The sequence below is a fragment of the Empidonax traillii genome, unplaced genomic scaffold (assembly GCF_003031625.1).
Source record: "Empidonax traillii isolate 1590-97213 ecotype Southwest subspecies unplaced genomic scaffold, ASM303162v1 scaffold140:size1466565, whole genome shotgun sequence".
NCBI lineage: Eukaryota > Metazoa > Chordata > Aves > Passeriformes > Tyrannidae > Empidonax > Empidonax traillii.
Genome location: NW_020955333.1, coordinates 838441 through 858947, shown reverse-complemented (window position 1 = coordinate 858947; position 20507 = coordinate 838441). Strand labels below are relative to the sequence as shown.

Sequence of the window (20507 nt, the reverse complement as noted above, 5' to 3'; positions counted from 1 at the left end):
AACCTACATCCTTGGAAACACTGACAGCTACAGTAAGAATGCCTGTCTGTTCTACCATCCTGGTTTCCACTTGGATAGAGCTAATTTTCTTCCTAGTAACTGGTACAGGACTATGTTTTGGATTTAGGATGAGAATAATGCTGATAACATACTGATGTTTTGGTTGTTGCTGAGCAGTGTTTACACTAAGTCAAGGACTTTTCGGCTTCTCACCCCACCCCACCAGAGAGGAGGCTGGGGGGCACAAGAAGATGGGAGGGGACACAGCGGGGACAGCTGACTCCAGCTGGCAAAGGGGCTATTCCATACCATATGGCATCATGCCCAGTATATAAATTAGGGGGAAAACTGTCCAGAGGCCGCTGCTCAGGAACAGGCTGGGCATCAGTCAACAGGTAGTAAGCAATTGTGCTGTGCATCACTTGTTTTGTGTATTGTAATTATGTTATTCTTATTTTCCCTTCCTTTTCTGTCCTATTAAACTGTCTTTATCTCAACCCTCATATTTTACTTTTTTTTTTTTTCCCAGTTCTCTCCCACATCACACTCAGGGGATGGGTGGCTGTGTGGTGTTTGAGTACCTGCCAGGTTAAACCATGACACCTACAGACAGCCTCTCATTCAAGTGCAGTGCACCACTCTCTGATTTAATTCTTTTTTTAAACGTGCACAAAATAAGATCACATCACCAAGCATGATGTGAGATTCAAATTCATGAGTTACTAAACTTTTTAAGCTACAATAAAGAAACATTTATAAAATAACAATATCATTAAATTCTTCAGTTTGAATAGAGTGCTACTGCACTTCACATGTACCTAGCTTTCACATGCTTTGGATTTTTTAATCGATTGGATTTTAATGCTTTCGATTCGAATTAAACAATGCTCTTTGTCAGCTGTCATGTGAACAGTGGCATGTTTGTCATTCAGGTGATGCCGTGATTTGAGCCGGTACACAGTGATACAGTTAATTTCCCCAATTGAAGTTGTTGCCATAGCTCCACTGTGGGACAGCGCAGATCAAACAAAAGACTTTTTCATGGATGCGAGTTCAATCCTGACATTCATCCCTGGCCATAACAAGAACGCATCTGTTTCCCACAACACAGCATAACAAGCATATTTAAATCCTGCAGGGGGAGGAAAGAAAAAGGGGGGGGGAGGGAGCAAGGGATGGGCTTGCTTTGAGGAAGAAAAACAACCCAGCAAGATTTGGGACTTCCTCTGCTAAACGACTTTATCACAGCAGATTACCTTGAGCTGGTCTTTAACCTCCCTTGGGACATTCATACAAGAACAACTTGGCATGACCTTTGCTCAGTTCTCTTTTTAAGTGGAAGAAGTGGGAATTCTGCTGTGCAGTTCAGAGCCACCAAGGTTCTCTCAAGGCAAGTGAGATAGCTGCAGAGAAGAGTGCAAGAGAAGCACAGTAACGAAGATGGTGGGCAGCCAAAAACATGGTACAGAAGAGGAAGCTCGGGAAACTCCCAGATTTCAACAAAAGGTGACAAATGCGTATTTTCCATTTTGGTTTCTTAGAGCTGTAATTTAAATACATAAGTTATCAATAGAAAATACTGTAAACTCATTGCAAGAGTTCCAAGGTAATATAAAAAGTAGTATTGCAAAGCACAAATGGAGTATAGCATCAAAATTAAGTTAAATAGTTTAAAATAATTGCTGTATTGAGGAGTAGTTTTGTCTTTTTGTGTCTAGGGCATGCTTGATGTGCTGCAAAGGCAAAAGGACAGTGTTAAAACTTTCAGGTTCAGACATTACACATTAAGCTTATGGTTTGTTGTTTTGGTTTTTTGTTTGTTCTGTTTGGTTGTTTTTTTTCTTTGATAATGGAAAAACTTTGATGAAACTAAGAGGGGTGCTATAAAAACAATGCCAGTAAATCATGGATTATAGCAAGGTAAGGAATTCACCTGTACTATGTCTACCTCAAAATGCCTGAACATTATCATATTGTTGTTAAGTACAGATTGCCTTTGTGGAGAACTGTGTGTGTGTGTTTGCATACTACTCAGGTTATGAGTGTCTATGTTCTATGTGTATGTTTCCTACAAACCTGGAGTATTCCATTATCTTATTTTTAATCCTCATATTGGTCTGAATTAATACGTTATCACTACATTAACTAAAAGTTTTTACATCTAATACGATGCGGCTCTGACCACTTCAGCAACTGCTTACTAAACTGTGCTATTCATGTGGCATTTCACCATGAATTACTTCACTGTTTGGGAGAGTAAACTCCTAGAGGGGCACAGGTTTCATAAATTAATTTTTTTTTTTAAAATCTCAAATTATTATTTGACAGGAGATCTTTGTTTTCAAAACATGTAGTTAACTGACAGAAGTATAAATAAATAGATGCTTCTCCATTTGTTTATCGATAAAGATGATGAAGACATTTATGTTAAAAGGGTAGATTCTTTGCTTAACAGGTTTGTTCACTGCACAGCTTTTTTTAATTTCCTACCTGAACTACCTGCTAACACCAGGATGAAGAGAATAAAGTCGTTATTGGGATGTTAAGGCTCTGAAATACAAACATGAAATAGAAACTAGAAGACACACTAACAACTTCCATTATGACAGAAAAGAATGTCCATGAAATGAACATCCAGAGATACTTTTTTTCCTTTCTTAAATGAACACAATTCAATTCTGATTGCGGTTAAATTACAGCAAATCCTAGTAACTCAACCAGAATTGGTGGAATTACACTAACTGGAACAGAGAGCAGAATCTCATCACCTGCTTGCCTAATAAAATATTCCTATTCAAGCCTGGAAGAAAAGTACTAAATATTATAATGTACATTAAATAGGGAAGACAAGTGAGAGCAAACTCACAGAAAATGAGCCCTCACATAATTATAATGTCTAAGAATTAAGTCTGATGCCAATGGTATTCAAGAGCATACAGTTATTTCCACAGCATGAAAGTCTGTTTTAACTACTTTCAGCGCTCTCTCTTTACAATTGCACAAAAATGAACAATTAATGTATAAGCAGAACATTATTGCAGAGAGGCTGTTACATTTCAAGACCTGGCTGAAGATCAAATGTGCTTCCGTGGGTGAATACCACCATTTCACATCCCTTTGGCAACAAGAAGGACAGCATCCTTAGGTCCAGATCCAGGGTGGGGTTCTTCACTTCTTCATGGAGAAAGTGGGAGTGCTGGTGAAGCTCAAATATAGCCCCTGAGCCCATGGGCAGGGGGTGTGGGGTGGAGCCCCCAGATGAGGCTTCCCAGGGCCTTCAAGGTCTTTCAGTGCTTCCAGGGTCCTGACATATATGAAGTAACTTGTACCCAAAACCAAATTTGCCCAATTTTCATGAATAGAGAAAACAGCACACCACCATCGGGAATACCAAACCTCCAAACAAACATTAAATCTCTCCTCCCAGTCATGAAAGTTCTTGCATATTAAAAGTACCCAAAATACCTGCAGGGTATTATTAACATATTTTCCAGAAACAGCTGCATTATGCATTATTCTATAACTGCTCAGGGGGTAGAAGATGCTTTTCTTCAAAACATGTCAGATCAAAGGTTTCAAAAGTGGCAAAGTTATAAGCAACAGAAGTAAGATCTTAGGGTCAAACACTCTTAATAACTAGTAAAAGCTGAACTAGCTAGCAGGTAATCATTTTACAGTGCATAAGTAGGTGTTTTGTTTTAAATAAAATCTGTGTCTTTACCCAGATAATAAGAGCTTCCAGTTATTAAATTTTTGGTATCTAAAATATTAAATGGGAAGCCCCAGCAATTACTCGAATGTGGTTTACAGTATGTTTTTTTTATGTTTTACTTGGCAGGTTTGCATTTGTAATAATAGGGGGAAAGAGCTGTGAAGACACTTGCATGAAAAATTGACAAATGGAAAGATAAAGGTTGACAAGAACTGTGAAGAGAAAAAAGTATTGGAGACTTGTAATACTAGAAGAGAGAGTGTGACAGAATACTGATGATCAGTCCAAAAATTTGAAATTGAGCTGGCGGAAGGGGAAGGCACCAGATAGATTGAAAATGGATAGAAGTGAACGCAATACAAATATGTGCAAGAAAGGCAGTCTTAGCTTTGTGTGGATTTAAGGGGATTGGAGTGAGTATCTGGAAAGCCAGAAATGGAAAAAGAGATAGAAGGGATAACAACATAGTTTAAATGTAAATAGGGAAGAGATTTTTCTTAAATTATATCTCACCTGTGACAATAGGAAGGAGAGCAGACAATATGAATCATTTAGACAAAGTTTATACTGAGATACATACATTAGAGAGATCTGTAATCTTCAGCATTATATTTCCCAGTGGTGGTAAAGTTGCAGCTGTAGTCCTGTGTTGGAACCACTCTGCAAGAAATTTACAGAGAACCCGAAATAGAACAGGAAGGATAATGAGAAGATCTGTAGCATATGACCTATGAGAAATTACTACATCTGGGGCAGTTTAGTCTGAAAAAATCATGAGAGATGTGACAAAAATACCAACCTGCCTGCTAAATGTCAGCTCTCTGCTCCAAATCCTCAAACTATTCTTTCAAAATTTTAACCACACTAGTCATACAAAAAGCAGAGGAGACTGCATCTGTTCTCTGTGTCCAGCAGAAAAAGCAAGCAAGGGCAGTAGTTTGCAGTAATGGAGGTTCAGGTTAGACATTCAGAAGAACTTTCTGCTAAGAGTGAGCAGTGTTAAAAGTGGATTGATTAGATAGTTTGGGTTCTGGGAAGGGAATGACCAACAGAGATTAGCTAATCCAAGGGCTTCCCAACCTCTGAACATCCATCAGGGAAGTCCCATTGCCAGATATCCCTCATCTTTCCCTAACAACAATTACCCAATAATGAAAAGCTTGATTGTTAAAATTAGCAAGGACAATCTAATAATAAACTAATAAAACTTAACATTTCCCAAACTGAGTGACCATCTCTCTACTCTGGAAGAATAAAATAAAGACAGATACCCTCTTGGTCAAACCCAAACATAATTTCTCACTCTTTTCTTCAGAAGTGCTTATAAAAGTAGTTCATGAAGGAGCAAGAACACAAAGAACCTACCACAAAGTGCAACACCACACTTATTCAAAACAGTGCTGTAAAGCACAGATGAATGGCATCGCCAAAAGCCACTGTTTTCAAGAATTTGTAGGTTTCAGATGATTGACATATAAACTGTACCAGAATTAACATGACATTTTTAATTATCTCTTATATAAAGACTGACTAATTTGATTCTGTACAGGTATCCTGAGAAGATAGATTTTATTAAACATCACATCACCCCTATGGAATTATGGAAAGAACTAGATATAAGATCATGTTGTACCAAATCCCATGTTTTTACTTTTCATAATTTATGGACTGTCATTGCATAGAAAAAAACTTCCTGGATTGAATCTGTATATAATTTTATATATAAAAATATAAAAATAGTATAATTTTTATTTATTATGACAAAAGCTGATAGTGTAAGCACTATGAGTTCCACTGAATTGATGAACCGCAATTTAAAAATTAGACAGCATTACCTGGAAGCAGCAAAGCAACTGGTGTTGGAGGTGATGAAAACCTATAGGGTGTATTTTAATTCCTACCTTTAATTCTCTCCCTTTTTTCCCCATCTACGCAAGTGTGGAAAAAAATATCTACCTTTTTGGGGTTTTAATCTCAGTCTAAAAATATGTGATTTAATGAATTGATCATCTCAGCAATAAGGTATTTTTTTCTGCTCTTTTTGACTATTAATTCTAGCATGTCTAGAATTAGCATGACATAGATACATGGATTCATACATACACAGATTCATGCATACATGGATACATACATAGAAACAGAGTATTTTAATTAATCTGCTCCAGACATAAACCATTCCTTCACCTGAGAGTCTTGCAGTTGACCTCATAATAAAGTCTTGCAGCTAAAACTTTCAGGATCCAAAATATATGCATTGAAGCAAAATTCAGCTCATCTGTTATATATTCAATAATTTATTCTATTATGTTTTCTTCAAATGTTTGGCTTTGAAGTCAAACACTATTTAAACCATACCAGTCTCTGGTTTTCCACAGTTTCCTGATGATTTTTGAACAGATATTACATGAGGGTCTGTTTCTCTTCATTGTGACTCCGTTATAGAAGACGACTTTTCAGCTTCTCTCAGGTGAAGACCATTTTACATACATCTTCTTCTGTGCTAACTGATGCTAACTGGTGCTTGGGATCCACTGAGGCATTTCAGACACTTGATGATACTCTCCAAGGGCTGCTATGTTTTCCAGTCCTTGGTTTCACAAAGGACAGAATATCTTGGCTTTAAAAAAGCAAAGTCCTTAGCCTGGACAGCTTTTACAGATTTAGCCCATTCAGTATTTACAGACTTTTCCGTAGTAGTAAGATCACTGAACATCTGTGAGCAACTAAGGCAAAATACCTTGTAGCAAGAGGCTTCAATATATCTTTGTCCTCTGCTGCAGATCTCAGGCTGTGTCACTGCTTGGCCATCAGAAGGAGCAGAGAGCACTCCTTGTTAGGTAGTTGTGAAATGCATATTATTTCCCTGCTCGAGCAGTTTGAGCTCTTTAAAGGTTTTGTTCGCCATTTCCAAGTATAGATTGCTACTTCTAGAGATTTTGCCTTAATATAACCATGCAATTAGAGGACACTTATTATACGATGTTCAGCTATGAACATGGATATAGTAAATTTGATGAAGTAAGCTTCTTGCTTATCTTAATCTATGCAATATAGGGGGGAAAAAAACATTGGAGGGAAGTGGACACATTAATTCATGTTCAGAGCTACTCTGCTAGAGTCAGTTTATCGTGTAATATAGTAAAAGTGTCAGAGAGGTTCTATAGGTGTTGGTCTCTACAAGAAACTGAAATTTGTTTAGTTACAGTTGTGGGCAGTGATCAATGCTCCACTAAAAGATTTTTAAAATATGAAATAAATAGAGGAAAAAAAAGGGAGGGAGATATTTAAATGTTAGGGCTTGAAAATAGAGAAGAATCTACACACAGTATTTGCCTCTACAATGTTCAGCTGCCCACAAAGCTCAGAGAGGGATCAAACTTTCATTTTGAGAAAGGAGAGCGTTTAAATGGAACACCTAAACATAATTTTTTAATATTGTTTGTGCTTTGAGAAATAATTGTTCCAGTTTGAGAACTGAAATTCTGCAGAGAAACATCGCTCACCATGTATCAGATGAAACCTTGCTAGCAGCTGAGATTTTTCCCTGTTTGCTGTCAATTCAATTCAAACCTTGAAATGAGTGTTAGGAAGATTGAGATCACGGTTTCCTGCTTTGTTTGCATGTAATGTCAATTTATACACCCTGGGACAGGACTTTTATGCATCAGATGTCTCTTCTACCCAAGCAGCTGTTGCCAAGAATTCAGTCATTAAAGGCAGTGACTGTGTGTCCTGTTACTTGTGAAGAAATGGCAGGAGGGTGCCAGGAAACCATGTTCAGTCTGGCACAGAATACTCGTTTCAGAAAAGAAATTAGATGCGTGAACCTTCCCACCCATGACTCTTGCTCCACTGTTCTTTTGAAAGCTGGCTGACTTGTAAGGATTCACAGAAGACCATCTGCTGAGTCTTTCCAATCAAATCTAATTTGTATTTATTTATTTTAGAGAGTAAAGAAGACACACTCCAGCCTTTTGAAAGCTCTTTTTGCCCCAACAGCTAGTAGAAGGTGCAGGTAAGGATAACTTATTCAAGATAGTTACGATAGTCAAGATCATCAGCCAAATTCCATCTGGACAGACATGACAGACCCTACCACCTTCCCCCTACCATTATTTCAACTTTTCTCTCTCTCTTAATGAGGTACACATTTCTCTATCATGCTCTTCAAATAGAAGAACAAATCTGTAAAGTACTTCCCAGAGGTGGAAATGAAACAATCAGCATGAAAAACATTCCCCTTCCACTCTGAAATTCTGGCCCAGCTTAGACAGGTGATAACACTATTGCAATGGAAACATCATTCTCACATGTAGATGGAATCGAAATGCAGCTAGAGTCAATAGCAAACTCTCAGCATGAAAGCAAAGATGAAATTCACCCTTTTGTACTCAAAAGAAATAGAAGGCAAGGGAATTTACATTTCCAGTTTACTGGCAATCATCCAGCTGCAAGAGTCCATTTTCCTTTCATCTCTATTGCCATGCACCCGCCTGGTTGGAGAGGGTTGGACCCTGACCCTGGATACTTCCAAACCTGACTCTAATCCTTCAGCACACCAGCACCAGTCTCTGAAGAGCTGGCATATGTGGCTGGGTTTATAAAAGGGCTGCCTGCTACCTCTGACTGGCTGCTCCAGTCCTAACACTGCTCATGTCTGCTGTCCAAATATTTTTCTAACAGCATAACACTCCTGCAAATACTTTTCCTAAGAAAATGAGCTACAAATTTCAGGCTGATTGCTGCATTAATCATGGTTTAATCATTCCCCTTGAGTATCCTTTCCATAATGTGTGAATATTCCTTGCAAAATCACTGGTAAAGGAACTTACTTATAGGGAAAAGATTGAGGTGTGAGATTCACTTAGTTTGGGTCCCTGTTTTCCTTGCTCAGTCACTTCTTTTGACATAAATTTTCCTTTATTCTTGACTGCTGTCTCATTCTTTCTTTTCACATTGTCTTTTCTTTCTACTTACTTTCTTATCTCCTCTTATTCACCTACCTACCCTTTTCCCTTTCACATACTTTATTACATTTCTTTTTGTATTGCACTTGGTCTACTTTGAAGATTTGCAAAAGACATTTGAAATTAAGCTCTTAAGTCCTAGGGAAAGACCCTAAGGCACAATTCTCTTGTAACTTAGATGCTTGCGTCCTCTGATTTTTAAAAACAACACTCAGAGTGCCCGCTGCAGCTCAGTACTACTGGAATCCCCATTACTGAATCTATCAAGGTTAACGATGGCCAATGGAGCCTCTGATCTAGAAGGTTTTGGCTTTATATTATCTTGGTCGTATTCTCATGCTGTTTAAGAGTAAGAAGGATCAAGGGTTGGACTTGATGATCTCGGAGGTCCTTTCCAAGCCAGCTGATTCTATGATTCTATGGTGATTCTAAGGCTGGTAATTTCACCTCAGCCCGCACGGCTTCGGTGGGCTGAGGGCAAGGACACGGTTCCGGGGCTGAGCCCTTGTGTGTCCATGTGGCCCCGAAGGCCAACGGAATCCTGAGATGTGTTAGGAAAAGCCCTGACAGCAGATCGAGGGAGGTGATCCTGCCCCTCTACTCCGCCCCACTGAGGCGTATCTGAGTGTTGTGTCCAGTTCTGGGCTACTCAGAACAAGAGAACACGGAGCTCCTGGAGCGGGTCCAGCGGGGAGTGACAAAGATGATGAAGGGACTGGAGCATCTCTCTTACGAGGAAAGACTGAGGGAGCTGGGCCTATTCAGCCTCGAGAAGAGATAACTGATAGGGGACCTCGTCAATATCTATAAGTAACTGAAGGGAGGGTGCCAAGAGGATGTGGTCGTGCTCTTCTCGGTGGTGCCGAGCAATAGGACAAGAGAAACGGGCAGAAACTGATGTACAGGAAGTTCCACCTGAACATGAGGAAGAACTTCTTTGCCGTGCAGGTGACTGTGCACTAGAACAGACTGCCCAGAGAGGGTGTGGAGTCTCCCTCACTGGCGATATCCAGGCACCATCCGGACGGAATCCTGCCCCACGCTCTCTGGGATCTACGTTTCCACCCGACCCACTCCGGCTTCTGAGGGCTCTGGGGGCGGGGCCGTCCCGCGAGGCCGGCGCTTGGTGGCGCGGCGGCGCAGCAGCCAATCAGGGGGCCGCATGCAAATAAGCGAGCCCCGCCCGCAGCTCGCGGGCGGGGGCGGGGCTGGGCGGTTGCCGTGGCGACGCGCGCGGCCGAGCCCCCGGGCGGCTCCCGGGGAGACCCCCCGCGCCGGGCGGGCCGGGGCGGCGGCCATGCCAGTGCGCGCGGCCGGTGCTGAGTCAGGAGCCGGCGCCCCGGGATCCCCCTGCGAGGCCATGGAGGAGCTGGAGCACACCTGCCCGCAGCCGCGCCTGGTGAGTGGGCCCCGGCCGCCGCCCGCCCGCCCGAGCCACCCCGGCCGCCGCGGGGCCGCGGGGCCGGGCCCGAGGGAGGGGGCGGCCGGTCCTTCTGTGCGGCGCGGCGGGGGAAGGGCGCGCGGGCGGCCCGGGTGGGCTGTGCCTGGCGGGGGCTTGTGCGGTGCGGTGACAGCGACAGCCGGGCGGGGTTCCCGGTCCGCCCGTTAAAAGCCTGGATCCCCCGCGCTCCCGGCGGGTCGGGCGCGTCCGGGCACCGGCGTGGTGCCGCGTGTGTGCGGCGGGAGCGGCGGGAGCCGTGCGGTGCTAGAGCCGTGGTACGGTCCCCAGAGCTGCTTGTCTTCAGCGATGAATGCTGAGGAGCGGCCCGCGCTCCGAGGAGCCGGCGGCGAGGAGCGATGGCTGGTCCCGGCCTCTCCTGGGCGCATCCCGCCGGGAATGGCATTCCCCGGGCACCGCCCGGCTCCCGACTCTCGACTGGTTCGCCCAGGAATGCCAAATCCCACTTTTCTGAACTTCAGAGGTGGGTTTTCCGTTCAGAGGAGTTTCCCGTTCGATTCTGGATGTGTGAGGAAGAGAGTCTAGGAGAGCCGCGGTTTTGGGGTGACGGGAGGAAGAGGCAGGGCCGGGAGAGTGGGAGTTTATTAAATAAACTCCTGTGATGCTCTTTGGTTAAAGGCTCCCTCAGACCGTGCGGGCAATTTTGCAAGGCTGCTCACGCCAAAAGTTCAGGTTCTGAGAGCTGTTCTTTTTTGTGTGTGCTCTTTTAAAATAATTGGAATGTTTCTTTGTTCCTTAGTTAAACCTTTTATTATTCCCATCAGGAAAGCTCACTCCTTTCCCCAGGGTGGTAGAAAGTTAACAATAATAATACATAAGTGCACATGCAGAGTTGCAGAGGCAGTGTCAAGGTGTGAAAATGCATGATGGAAGCAACAGTTTAGTACTGGAAATTAGATCATTTAACACCAGATTTCAGTCACAGTCCTAATTAAAACATATTTAGACATCAAACTTCAGTAATTAAATTCAACACTATAGTTGAGACATTGTTCTGATATGACAAGAAATAGCAACAGTCATTGGAGCTGACCTAAATTAATGTTTTCTCCTTGCTTATGTTATAATTAGATTCAGCTTTGAAGAAGACTGCTAATTTTTTTCATGGAAGGCTTTTGGAGTGTTTTAATAGGGAAAGTTAGCTCAGGTGTAGTTACTGCAGTGTGTTCATACAGGCTGTCTAAGATTTCTCTGTCAAAAGCTCAGATATAGCAACCTGTTTGAATATATTACTCTGTGTAGTCTGACATTTTAAAAGATTTTAAAGAAAGAACTGACAACATGATGCCAGTATTTACAGTATCTAGCATTCCAGTATAATTTCTGTGGAAATTAAGGTGACAGCCAGAGTACACGAATAGAACAGGAATTCATTATGATGTTTTAGATCTTCCTGAGTACCAGTAACGGACAGTGGAGACATTTTGAATAAAGATTTGTGGGAAGTATGTCCTTACAAAGTGATATCTTGCCAGTCATCAGATCTCTGTTAACTTCAGGCTGAAAAAAAAGTTGTCTGGTGAAGGATAAATGCAGTACACCGACCTCATTAGGGCAAAAGGAGTGAGGCAAGCAAGTGTAGTCAAGGTATGTCATAAGGGAGAAGAACTGAGGGTTGGTGTCCTGAAGAGTTAAAGTGTTAAGAGTTAAAGATCACCCCTTGACAGGTGATCTGATAACATGGATATCTAGTTCCTGACAAATTTTTAAGATCTTCAGTACTTTGTCTGATCCCATTCTTTGAAGGCACCATATGCAGTGGTGGGCCAGTAACCTCCTCACATGCTTCATTAATGTAAAGGAAAGGGGATGTCTCAGTTAACATTTTAGTATTATTTTATTATCTTGGACCTCATGATGGTACCTCAGGATGGCTTTGGTATCTCAGAATATATAACTGATGACGAGTAAAGTCTACGATATTTACAGATTACTTTTTAATGCTGTCCATTGGTTCTTAGATGTCTCTAAAATTAATTATCTGGGTTTTCAGGTTCTTAATAGAAGCTAAGTTTTAGGAAGAAACTTTTCTTGAGAAATGTAGCTTCAGAATCACATAAAATTTTAGAAGGTGGAAAGGGGGTTAGTTCTATTCTGAAACAGTTGCCATCCTTTTCATTAAAACAGGAATTATTTATTTAAAGCCTTAAAACTGAATATTTGCCATTAGATCTTCTGATTGTAGGGTATGGAGTCTGCTAGCTTGACAGAAAGCGTCACATTAGGACTAAAGAAAACCCTTCAAAGGGGTATCCATCAAAGATGGGGAAAACGGGACACTGAGGGCAGTTCTCAGATAAGTTTCAATGTGTATTGAAACCTGATGTTTTCCAGTGCCTAGTACTGTTGTGATATAAATTGCCATTAATTTTTTCCCAAGACACTCTTTGGGTTTTCTTAACCAGCTGGAGCATTAATGAACATCTGTGCTTCAGTCAATTCCCCTAGTCTGTGTCTGACTTAATTTTTACCTTCTTTATATTATCAACTTCCATGTATCTTGATGCCAGGAAGATGTTTCTCTGAGTGGCACATGGACCTTTGTCTCAGTGCACAACAGCTAAACAAACTAATCAGTTATGGGTTTTGTCCATACTGGTGATTTTAACAGTTTTGTAGTCAAGAAAAAAAATCCTCATAAACAGCATCTGTCCAGTGCTGGTTTGTGTTGGTTTGCATTTATCCCTCTCTTGTCTGGACCAAACTGCTGGATTAGGCCACTTTCTCATCTACTGCTGTCCCATTCATATTTATAAGCCTGGAATACCCATGGTTTGGTCACTGTTTTAAATGAGATAAACATGACTGCTGATCATATCGTGCCACACATTTAAGGTATGGAAATTGCCCTTGGATAACCTTCAGGAAGCTACAGAGCTGGGCTGTGGATCTCAGCCTGGGAATGCTGGCCTTAGGCTTTGCCTGCGTCCATCAGTACTAAAAAGGTCCCTGAGTATCAAGACAAGCTCTTAATTTAACTAAGAGGTACCTTAGGAGGAAATACCAAAGAGAAAATACAAAACCTTTAAAAATTATCTACTTATTTTTTTATAATTTATTTATGTCCCTTGGGATCAAGAGTTTGACTTTGGTCCCGCATGTGGCAGCTCCTTGCAGGATCGGTGTGTACCTCGAAAATTGCCAATCTTTGCCTTGAAAGAAACAGACATTTCAACCCACTTTGTTCAGGAAGACAGTTCCAGGTATCTTCCATAAAAGGAAACAATGACAATTTGTAAGGACAGTGCTGCAGATAAAGCAAAACTGAATACACATTGAAACTTGATTGAAAACAAACTTCAGAACCTACTGCTTGATCTCACCTTTCCCTTGAACACACTGAGAGCTTCTTGTGATTCCTGACTCTCTCATACAACACTGGCTTCAGTGGAAGCACCTGGGAAAGACCCTGAGAACCAGGGTCTTATTTTCAAAACTGGCTGAAGTTCTCAGAGTCAGGTCAGTTAAGGGAATGCAAGGCAATGAAAGAAACATTTATTTCCATGACAGTACCTACTTTAAAACCAGGTAAGCAGAAAACCACCTGAATTAGCCAGGGTGAACTACGGGAGAGAGGAGAGAGTAGACAGGTAGGTGGTTGTTTTGGCTTATGCATGTGGGGACGTTGGTGGATAAAAGGCCAGGCAGCAATTACACAGCAGTTTTCCTGAATTTAAAGTGAATCTATCTTTAGGATGACAAAGAAGCAGGCAGGTGCTTTCTGCTGTGTCTGCTCTGTCCTAGGCAGCGCAATCCCCGGAATACTGGGCTGTTCCTGAGATCAAGGTTATGTGACATCCATGCTACCCTTGGATGCCTATTCCAGGCAGCTGGAACTGTGGCCAGATCTCATTTCCTGTGTAGGAAATGGCATTGGGACCCTGTGTGGAACTACCCAACTATTTCTTTGGAGGGTTTTTTTCATCATCGTTGCAAGGACAGACTAGCTGGAGACTTAGACCCATCCATATGGCAGATAAGACATGTTCTGCCAAGGCACTGCAAGTGTCAGGGCCTTTGAGGTTCACCCTGGCAATCCCAGTGCCTGCTCCAAAGCTGAGATTTACTTGTGCAGTGTTGTGAGATTCAGAGGCTACAGACTTTTATAGTTCAATAAGAATTAGGTATCAAATATCTTGGGGCCACTGAATCTACAATACTGTGGAAAATGAGTCTCAGGTACAAATGAAGATGACGACTCTCACATAATTTTAGGTGTCAGCTGCTTTAGCCATTTTGTTTATTTTCTTGGTTTTTTTTTTTTTTAAGAAGAAATGGGAGTACATTAATTATTTTTTTTTAATTATTCAAGTACATTTGGAAAACAGTTTTTTATGTTATTGAAAGGTAGAGGAGAACATTTTAGTGTTTTCGCTGACTGGAGCTGTGTAATGGTTTAAGGAATCACTAGACTCCTTTAGACAATTTCCTTGTTGCTAATGTTAAATAATGAACTCTTAAAATCTGAAATAATTGCAAGAAAAGTATGCATGCCTTAGATTCCTGTATTTTCATCCCTGGATGCCTTACTCTATTTGCAAACTGTTTTAAGAGGGTCTGATGCAATCTCTAGAATCATTTCAGTATTTTATTTCCATGAGCTTTCACAGATCTTCAAAGTCATCTTTCCTATATTGCTGAAAGGTATATGCAATTTTAATCATAGGAGCCAATGATGAATGGGGGGAGGAGGGGGGTATTGTGGTTAAAAAGTGTCCATGCATCTGTTTCTCTCTCACGTGATGTTATGACTTAGGGGGTCTGCCATCTGTTTACTTCAATTAAGCATAAATAAATATATAAATAGCCTTACATTTAAGGAACCCAAAATGACTGTATTTCACTAAATATTTTTTTGGTCCTTTACAAGTTTGGGTTTTGCGCTGGATAAATTTTCATTTTCATAAATGTTCGCTCCTGCATAAAATCACAAAGCCATAAAAATATGCCAAAGGGAGTTGTGCTTGGGGACATGTAGCAATTTTTGCTGCACTTAAAAAAAAATAAATTGCCTATAGATATGAAAAATCTGCTCAGATTTCCCTTCATTACATCAGAGGACATGCAGTTGGTATATGTTCTGGAATGCCATAGTCTCTGCAAAAACATGTTGCAATACATATTTGTCAGATATACAGAATTACAGATATTTTTTCAGGAGTAACAAATGACACATAAACCCAGGGAAAAAACAGTACGTTCTAGGTCTTGCATTCCTTGCTTGCAAATGCATTTACACAATGCTATTAAAGAAACAGTTTTTAGTAGGAAAATATTACCAGTTTCTTAAACTGTGATGTTGTCATTGCTAGAAAGGTTTGTATCACATCTTTGAAAGGGAATGGAAAACTGTTGTAAATAGATTCTGCTCCCTCTTCAAGAACATAAATAGTGTTATAATGTGTATAAAATGTAAAAAGAACTCAGCACAGGCATGGATGTGAAGCAGAAGACAGAATTAGGAGCCTACAGGTAACTAACTACCTGTGTAACTACACAGGTAAGAATACGTGCAGTGTGTACCCACACATCCACGATCATGTACAAACACTTGATACAGCCAGAACTGTCTACCCCACTGCATCCTCTTACCTTTGTTTCCATTTAATCTGCTTTCCTTTCTTGCAGACATATAAAGAGGCAGTATAGGGTGAAAAACTCTTGAGAAAGGCACTAGATGAATCAGGGATCTGATAGAGAAGCCCAGTGCACTCCCTGTGGGAAAATGGATCTTCCCAGGGTGTTTCTGTGTACTAGATGGGGAACTGCAGAGTACGTGTCTCCTGTGCAGGAGGAAAATGGGTTTTTTTTTGCTTCAACATAATTTTTGAGTAACTGTTTATACAAATGCTCTCCTAAATCTGACATGAAATAATTGATAGATGTAAGGTATCTTTATATAGAAGCACAAGTAGAGTTTGAATACTGGGCCAAATTCACCCAGTAGTTTAGCTGTATTACTCATCTACTTTCAGCAGATTAACCCTGTCCTGTGTAAAAGCTGGAGTTGGGTCCTTTTAGCTGTACATGACGTATGTATCTTCAGTACATTTGCAGACAATGCGAAATTGCGTTGGGAGTGTTGATCTGCTTGAGGGTAGGAAGGCTCTGCAGGGAGACCTGTACAGGCTTGACTGATGGGGTGAGCAGAACTGCAGGAGGTTCAACAAGGCAAAATGCTGGGTCCTGCACTTGGGTCACAGCAGCCCCACACGCTTGGGGAGGAGTGGTTCAAGAGCTATTCAGCAGAAAGGGACGTGGGGGTGCTTGTTGACAGCTGGCTAAACATGAGCCAGCAGTGTGCCCAGACGGCCAAGAAGGCCAATGGCATCCTGGCCTGTGCCAGTAGTGTGGCCAGCAGGACCAGGGCAGTGATCATCCCCCTGCACTTGGCACTGGTGAGGCCGCACAAGTACCAGGTTTAGTTCTGGGCCCATCACTACAAGAAAGACATGGAGGTGCTGGAGCATGTCCAGAGAAGGGCAGCAAGGGTCATGAAGGGTCTAGAAAACGTGTCCTGTGAGGAACAGCTGAGGGAGCTGGGTTTGTTTAGCCTGGAAAAGAGGAGGCTCAGGAGGGGCCTCATTGTTCTCTACAACTCCCTGAAAGGAGGTTGAAGTGAGATGGGAGCCTGTCCCTTCTGCAGTGCCTGCAGTCAGAGGACTAGAGGAAATGGCCTTCAGCTGAGACAGGGGAAATTCAGATTAGGTAATAGAAAAAGAATTTTCACTGTTAGGATGGTCAGGCATTGGAATAGGTGCTCAGGGAGGTGGTGGAGTCAGCACTCCTGGAGGTGTTCAGGAAACATCTGGATCTGGTGCTGGGTGATTCAGTTCAGTGATTTAGGGGTTACAGTGATAGTACTGGGTTGGTGGTTGGACTGAATGGTCTTAAAGGTCTCTTTCAATCTTGATGGTTCTATGATTCTATGCAATAATATACAAGCAAAAAAGCAATATGTTACAGACATTCAAAACATAGGAACTGACGTTGTCTCCAGTTTCTGGAACGATCAACAGAACTCAGAGTGGCATTAGAACAGTAGTTACTCATTTTTGATCTGTTGACCGTGGCCAACCCTCAGCATTACTCATGGGCCAGCAAGCACTTGCCATTCAGCTTTGAACTGCCAATGCACCACGGCCAGGTGGGTTCTCTCAGGTGATGGTGTCTGCAGGCTGGCAACCAGTGCCCTGCTGAAGGAGCTTCTTCAGCCTGAAATGCTGCATATCCCTCCTCAGTGCTGGGACACAGCTTGGCTAAGCCTCTAGCCATCCAGGATCACAGGCTGCACAGGGCTTTAGTTGCAGTTCGCCCTTTCAGCGAGTCCTACCTGAGTCACTGGCACCCAGCGCTCCTTCCAGCTGTGCCAGGGAAGTGGGTGCAGGTGGATAAGTTGCCAAGGGTCACATTTCACATTTCCAGCTGGTGCTTATGGACATTGAGGTACTCCATCGTCAGTTCTTTCGCTTGAACTCTGCTTAACTTGGGCCCTGTCCTACCTCTAGGATGGATTTTGTTTTCTAAATAATGTGTTCCAGTTCAGTCAGAAGTCATGGCTGTCATGCAGGAATTTTGTCACGAAATTCTTTGGCCTTTTGGAAATATTAGACTAGATTATATAATAGTTGTTCTACTTTCATAATCTATGAATCTCTACATATATACATCATTGTGCTTCTTGAAAAGGCAGTAGAAGCTGCTATTCTTCTGCAATATCTTCGATTTGTAATTGCAATCTTGTACTCAATACTGACCTAATACTAATAATGAGCAAAGTGTATTTGATAGAAGATAAAGCCCAAAAAGAGCAACTGATAATAAGATAATTTGGAATGTTTACAAACAGAGTGCTTATTTTGAAGTTATTGTTCTTATTAGGTTAGTTTGCCCTGTTTTCAGTTGCCCTGATTCAGCAGAACTGTGGGAGAACAGGCTAGAGTTTCCATCATACCTATGTTAACATTAGAGTGGTTTGTGAAAAGTTTACCTGGGGACAACCACCAGTAACATTCAATTGGAACTTAATTGCTCATAAATTTACCTGTTTGGGTCAAGATTGCTGAAGATAATACATGAGACAAGATGGTTTTCATTTTTGACAGTGTTCACTTCCTAAACCTGTTGGAGAAGACCTTGGTACTCCTTAACATGGTCTTTCCACTTGCAAAGAGCGTTCATACCTTAGAAACTTGGTACATATTTTTAGTTATCTTTCAATAGTTTTGTTAGAGTTTTTGTCTTAAATGTTCCTTAAAACTCATGTCAGTGTTTCCTGCTCTGTAATTATTGCTTCCCAGCATCAGGAGCAGCTTCCCAGAATAATCGTCCCTCATATGAGTAGATCTTATCCATGTGATTTGTTCCAGTGAAATCACTTATCTCTTTTAAATACTGCCTCTGAGACAAAAGGCGATTACAGCATCAGACTTCCCGCAGAATTTCCCTGCCAGCTTAATTCTTTCATAAGTACAGGCTCAGCCAGCTCTTCCAAGTGTTGCCTGTGTAACTCTACTGGTTCAAGATCTGAAATTCCATAGACCTTTGTCGATGGCAAAATCTTGGATGACAATGTAACTTTTCTCTTTGCCAAGACGACAGCGGTTTTGTCTGTGTTGTGGGGTGAGGGAGGTGGTGTAGCTCTGTGAATAAAAAAAAGAGCATCTCCTTCCATTCGTTGTGTTTCCTGCAGTCACACTGCAGGCAGAGTTACTATGACATGGATGAGTCTACATTTGCCCATTTAAAAAAAAATGTTTCTGTCTTCCTTGCAGCTGTGTGAAAAACCCAATCCAACAACCAAACATACAGAGGACAAGCAAACAAAACCTCAGCGGGCTGTAAACAAAAGAGAGGGTTTGGAGGTGTTTGTGCTTTTGACCTGTTATTTCAGTGGTAGGACTCCTGCAGGTCATTGACAATTTTCCTTTTAATCCACTGGAAACATAAACGTGAATGTTTATCTGATGCCCAGGCGCTAAGTTAAATGGCTACAGTAGCCTAAGAGACTATGAAGAGTGATAATAAAAAGGCAACATCAAGATAGACCTGAAATTAAGCTGCTTCTAGCTGTCGTGGAGGGTTTCTTCGTGAAGTATCCCAGCTTCAGAACCCGCTGAGGGCTGCCTACAACACTGTGCTCTCCCCTCTGGGCTGCTGTCCCATTAAATAGAGCTGTGGGTTACAAAGACGTTGCTGGGTGCTCATGGAGCTGTGAGGTGCTTGCCGGGAAGCCCCTGGTTACCTGCCTTCCATCTTTTAATGTCCTGAAGTTTACTGAACATCATTCAGTTCTTTTGCAAGTTCCATAGAAAGCAAGTAAGACACTATTTAAACTTCTCATAGAATGAACAGCTTCTGATAGGTAAGGGTTACTGGATAGGATGGGTTTGCGTACCTTTGCTTTTAGGAAGTGAATTTAATTAGTATTGAATGCAGTGTCTTCATTTTCATGAAACATGACTCATGTTGCAAGGTTTTTATCATCTCCTGAAGTAAATATCACTAATAAGGCCTAATATTCCAAGGATTTCTCCATCTATGATATGTAATAAGCTTTCTCTCACATATTAATAATGCAGTAATGTTGTGGCATTTTGTCTTGGTTTAATAACAGTATATTCAGGAGGTGAGACCTCTAATATTAGAGATAAACCCTCCTTTTCTTTCTTTTATTTCTCTCCCCTCAAATATTGACAAAGTAGAAATGACAAGGAGTCTGAATGAAGAAGGAAAAATAATAATTTTACTAAAAAATGGAAAAAAACCCAAAACCAACCAACCAAACAAAACAATAGCAGAAAATATCACCTAGCCACCCCTTCCCCACTAGGTTAAAACAACACCTGGAAGTATATCTTCTTCAAAGAGAAGTCCCCCATGCTCCAAATGATGGTATGAAAAAACTAACCAAAACCCTTTCCCATTTAACTAAAACTACAACACATTTGGACTGCTTAAATGAAAGTAAGGTCTCCCTGCTGACACCACGTGTGCTGCTTATGTCATCAAAGATAACCACAAGTGTGAGCACCATATAAAATAATTCTCTATTCCTCTCTGTTAAAGCTCTAGAAACTGGAAAAGTTATCGGTTTGAACAATGTATAAACGACCTTCCAGTTGATGGAGAAGGGCAACAAAATCAAAGTTGTGGACTGGCTTCCACAGAAGGAATGAGTAAATGTGGTAAAGCTGTTCAGCCTGGAAAATGTGACTCTGGGGAAGAAAAGAGAGGCAGGGAACAGGTGACTGCAGATGAACTTGTTGAAACTTCCATTACAGGAACAGCAAATGATACAAGAAGGAAGCAGGTGCTGAAAAACAAAATGAGATAATTCATCACTGAATTCACACTTAGGCTATGGACC

The 20507-nt window shown here is 41.5% G+C and overlaps 1 protein-coding gene across 5 annotated transcripts in view; it reads left to right on the top strand.

Annotated features, from left to right (window-relative positions):
• The first annotated feature begins 1215 nt into the window (after positions 1-1215).
• The window catches only part of PCYT1B (phosphate cytidylyltransferase 1, choline, beta), a 41114-nt gene continuing 21822 nt past the window's right edge, over positions 1216-20507 (top strand). For 2 of the 5 annotated variants that reach the window (XM_027884226.1, XM_027884225.1), the window contains exon 1: positions 9932-10078. In XM_027884226.1, the coding sequence (XP_027740027.1) occupies positions 9977-10078 (102 nt within the window). In that variant the 5' untranslated portion in view covers positions 9932-9976. Of the gene's footprint in view, positions 1507-9930; positions 10079-20507 lie in introns of those variants that run through there. The other 3 variants (XM_027884224.1, XM_027884222.1, XM_027884223.1) reach the window with 3 other exon arrangements.